The sequence below is a fragment of the Nilaparvata lugens genome, unplaced genomic scaffold (assembly GCF_014356525.2).
Source record: "Nilaparvata lugens isolate BPH unplaced genomic scaffold, ASM1435652v1 scaffold10586, whole genome shotgun sequence".
Lineage (NCBI taxonomy): Eukaryota > Metazoa > Arthropoda > Insecta > Hemiptera > Delphacidae > Nilaparvata > Nilaparvata lugens.
Genome location: NW_024089252.1, coordinates 1 through 5,049, shown reverse-complemented (window position 1 = coordinate 5,049; position 5,049 = coordinate 1). Strand labels below are relative to the sequence as shown.

Sequence of the window (5,049 nt, the reverse complement as noted above, 5' to 3'; positions counted from 1 at the left end):
TCAACAGGCTTGATGAGGGATAGGGCCGTTTGCACAGTAACAGTTTAGACTAAATTTCATTTTTAAGTGGATAAAATCCGTATGAAGTCTCGTGGTTATAATGTGTTACATTTTGAGTTTAAGCTACCAGCTGATTAAATTCAGTTTAAGCTTTGACTGTGCAAACGGCCCTAAGAGAGTTAGCTGGATTCGAATTTTATCTATTTGTTCATTCATTTATCACAAAAACAAGGAAGACTATAGGCATTTCGATGTAATTTTCAGGTTGATTTCATGGCAAAATTCGGCTACCTTCAGATCGACAATAATAACGATGGACCACAGGCGCTTATCGATCCGAATTCCATGTCAGATGCGCTGAAAACTGTGCAAAGTTTTGGAGGCATTCCTCAAACTGGCCTATTGGATGAGGCCACTATCAAGGTAGGCTATAAACAGTCCCATTGTGGAAATATAGCATAAAAAGATAGATATACCATAGAGAAAAGATAGCATAAGAAGATATCCCATGGTTTGTAGAATTCATTCAAAGTTTGAAAGTTCTGTATCAAATTTTGGTGTTGTGTATCAAGTTGAGATAATACTGTATCGTGTTCTGTTGATAATGTACCATGTGTGGTGATATTATTCATGGGATACAATAGAGAAAGAATAGCATAAGAAGATATCCCATCGTTTGTTGAATTCATTCAAAGTTTGGAAGTTTTGTTATCAAATGTTGGTGTTGTATATCAAGTTGAGATGATAATGTATCATATTGTGTTGATATTGTACCGTGTGTGAAGATACTGCACCATTCTTGGTGATACAATAGAGAAAATATAGCATGAAAGATGTCCAATGGTTTGTAGAATTCATTCAAAGTTTGGAAGTTTTGTATCAAATTTTGGTGTTGTGTATCAAGTCGAGATGATACTGTATCATATAATGTTGATCATAAAAGTGATCATATTAAAATGATCATATTATGTTGGTACTGTATAATGTATGGTGATACTGTATCATTCTTGGTGATACCGTAGAGAACAGATAGCATAAGAAGATATCCCATGGTTTGTAGAATTCATTCAAAGTTTGGAAGTTTTGTATCAAATGTTGGTGATGTGTATCAAGTTGCAATTATACTGGATCATATAATTATTATGCTGATCATTTAAAGTGATCACATCAAAATTATCATATTGTGTTGATACTGTACCATGTGTGGTGATTCTGTATAATTTTGTGGTGATACCAAAGAGAAAAGATAGCAAAAGAAGATATCCCTTTTTATGTACCAAATTTCAATCCGATTCTTTGTTCACTCAATCTGAATACTGTCGACTACTGTGTATTATTGGCCGGATGAGAGTGTAAGAACGGCTTAGTATGAGAGACTATTACTAGCGTCACATAGTTTCACGAAAAATAACTACTAGGACTATCGGCTTGAGTTAACGAAGGAGTTAGGAATATAAACGCCCTATAGGCTACCTTGAGATAGCATTGCTTATGCTATTTATTATCTATGATAGTATCTACCTTCTTAACATTCCATATCAACCTGTGAGAGCTTTTATGGAATCAATAAAGTCTTTTGAGCTTGATGATTTCATTGAGAGTTCATTCCAATCAATCAGATTATTGGTACATTACCTATCCATTTTGAAATTACACTCTGGTGATAAAATTAATTGATTCACAAGCTTAATTATTATTACAATCAATTGTATGGAATATATTATTGTTGGGATATATACTTGTCTTACTAGCTTCATTCATAACTCTTTTTTAAATATTGAATTGCATTGATGGAATTGAAATATTGTATATAAATTTAATATACAATTTAATGTGAGTGATACTTTAAAACACATTACTCAACATGGTTTTCAGTTGATGCAAAGACCACGATGCGGTGTACCAGATATCCTACCGAACAACCGTAAAAAACGAGAAATTCCTTGGTCTTATGGCTGGAACAAAGCTTTCATCACCTATTTGTAAGTTTGAAAATCAGTTTCATATAGTATTGAGCCATACAGCCTATACAACAAGATAATACAATGGAATAGGATTGCATGTAGCCTGTAGTGATAAAAAACCTTTCACCTTCATAGGGCCCCATGCTTCAATATGAGCTCACACTCTTTTGAACTGAGATTTGTAGTCCAGATAACTAAACACTTGTCTCGTTTTTCTATAGTTCAGATAACTAACTATATTGTGAGCTGAATATTAGACCATTCCAAGTTTCAGGCTCATTCACTTGAATCATTTGTAGGATTATCCTCAGTTTGATCAGTTTTACTCCATTCGGAGTGCAACTTGCATTAAATGGCACTCAATTCAAGGTATCTGTATCCACAGTACAATGAATTCAATGCGAATTATTGAATTATAAATGATAATTTATTAATAATAAATAATATGTATTAATAATAAATGATAATAAAGAAGGAATAATCTCAAGAAAACGACGCTGTTTGTCATGCTATATATTTATATTCATTTATATTCGAAATAGAATAAATATATTGCTGCTGTTAATTGAACCATAGAGAAACGATAGCATAAGTAGATATCCCATGGTATAGGGCGTTATGTCACAAACTTTACTGTGATCCCAAGCCGATAGTCACATAGTTCTTCCCTATGCAGCTGTGTGACGCTGGTAGTCTCTCAAATTGTGCTGTTCATACACCTCACCCAACAAAACGTAAAAATTGACAATAATCGACAGTAATCGGCTTGAGATAACAGTAAAAGTTGCGACATAAATTCCCTATACCATGGGATATCTACTCACGGTATTGTTTCTCTATGATTGAACTTTATGAATTCCAGAAATTCGAGATCAATAAACGTATTAGTTGAACAATGAAGTCGTTAAAATTTGAGCGCTCAATTCAAAATATCTCTTGATTCAACAGTTCATTATCAGGCTAATGTTCATAGACATAAGCACTTAAGCCTAGTTTAAACATCGCCAATTGGCGAAAAGTTGTATTTGGACAATTGTCATCACGTGGTTGCGAATTGTTGGTGGCCAAGCCAGTTGAACGAGAAGATACGTGCCAACTATTGGAACGTCAGTTGACAGCTAAACATGTCCGAGCTCTCGTCATCTGTTGTGACTGAACAGCTGAACTGGCAAAACCAAGACAGCACTACTGGCCTACACCATTCACACGGCGCCAATTGTCGCGACAACTGAGATTCCGAGTGGTGGGGGGCTCGCTGGGCACAATTGACTGTCCATAGTCTACTCCCGGAGACAGTTGAATTTCGTGCCAATTGTTGGAACAGTTGGCAAGACAATTGGCCTGAACTGTTTATACGAAGAATTAGTAATTTAGTGTAATTTAATTTCATGCCAGACAATAATTTCAGTTGCATTATGATAATTGTCTCGCCAATTGGCATCCTATAAACTAGGCTTTAGGCCTACATCAAGTTACTGGGAAATAAGAGGGTTCATTCCATCCATGTAATATCATTCTATGCATTCTATTGGATTTATTATTTTCATGAATGAACGTTCAACCTTTCGAACTGAGAATAGGCTAATTCAGAACTTATAATCATGATATAACAATAAGTTTTATTGAATTTTCCGCTCATTCTAATCTGTTTCAGTGTAGGCGAAACATTCAAAATCTCAAGAGACCTGGCAAGAATCGAAATAAAGGATGCATTTGAGAAATGGGAGAAATATTCGAGGTTGAAGTTTATTGAGACATCGGACAAAGAAAAAGCAGATATCGTTATCCTTTTCAAATCGGGGAATCATGGAGATGGGTAAGTGTTTGTTTCTCTGTTATCTAAGCCTTTGTTTTATTAATGCATCATCTTACAAAGCTAACTCACAAACTAAACAATCATTGATCATTATCATTCAATCATTAAGAATAGTTATTTGTGCAACTAGTGCGCAAAGTGACAGTTTGCTGCACCGCAAGAAACGTTTACTTGGTTTCTTGAGTGCAGCAAACAAACTTTGCGCATGAATTTCACATTAAATTTTTCCTACAGTTACCATTGAATATAAAAGTGGGTAATTATGGGTAAAATTCCCCTGAAATCCATCAAATGTTTTTCTGTGTAGTTTATTATTAATAAAAACCTTAATTTATTTAAAATTGAAAATAATAATTGAATTATAATGATAAGTAATTCCATTGAAAATTTATGTGACTGCTTGAAGGGAGTTATGTCATGTAAGCATTGAAATGACTAAATGAGGCATATAATGGCAAGGCAACGCTGTTCTTCCACTGCCATTATAACGTGGGCCTCACTATGAGTGCAGTTACCAACTTAATTTTGATTTTCCTGCACTAGTGCTCCATATAACCTACTAACTATTTTGCGTTGTCATGCTGCAAATCTGGAGTACGCAAAGTACTCACTTTGCGCACCAGTGCGGAAAAGTGATTCTTTGCGGCCTGCAATCAGTGCAGAAATGGTCACTTTTCAGGGTATCTGTAGGAAAAAATATTTTCTTGGCGAATTAATTGATTTATTTGAACAAAATAGTTTAAAATGAACAGTTAATATTTCAAAAGATATACCGGATCAGCTATCCTCTATAGAAGGCAGTACCAAGGCTAAAGCTATTACCAATGGCGAATAAACCAGAATCGGAAACGCTGTTCTTCTATCTTTCTTCACTGTCATTATAACATGGACCTCACTATAGTTTTAGGTAATTTTACCATCGGGAATTATTCAATGTTTCTCTAAATTCCAATATCATGTGCCAAATTCATAATTTTTCTCCTCCTCTCTGCACAGGAATCCATTTGATGGAAAGGGTTATATCCTCGCTCACGCTTTCAGTCCAAGCGATTATCATGGAATCAGTGGCGATATTCATTTTGATAACGATGAAAATTGGGCAATAGATTCCAATCGGCATGGTAAGTCCTCAAGAACAATCTATTCTGATGAACTATCACAAATTTTCTTCTTCTTGTTCTTCTTCTTCTTCTTCTCCTCCTCTTTCTTCTTCTCCCGTCTTCTTCTTCTCTTCCCCATTCTCCTTCTTTTCTCCCCCCCCCTTCGTCC

The 5,049-nt window shown here is 35.1% G+C and overlaps 1 protein-coding gene across 1 annotated transcript; it reads left to right on the top strand.

Moving 5' to 3' along the window:
* Positions 1–196: 196 nt before the first annotated feature.
* LOC111062621 (matrix metalloproteinase-24-like) lies at positions 197–4,901 on the top strand (the record flags this gene model as incomplete). Its single annotated transcript, XM_039443725.1, has 4 exons — positions 197–423; positions 1,876–1,982; positions 3,619–3,780; positions 4,777–4,901. Coding segments are annotated over exons 1-4 (544 nt in total), but the record flags the coding sequence as incomplete, so codon positions are not given.
* Between the last annotated feature and the right edge of the window lie 148 nt (positions 4,902–5,049).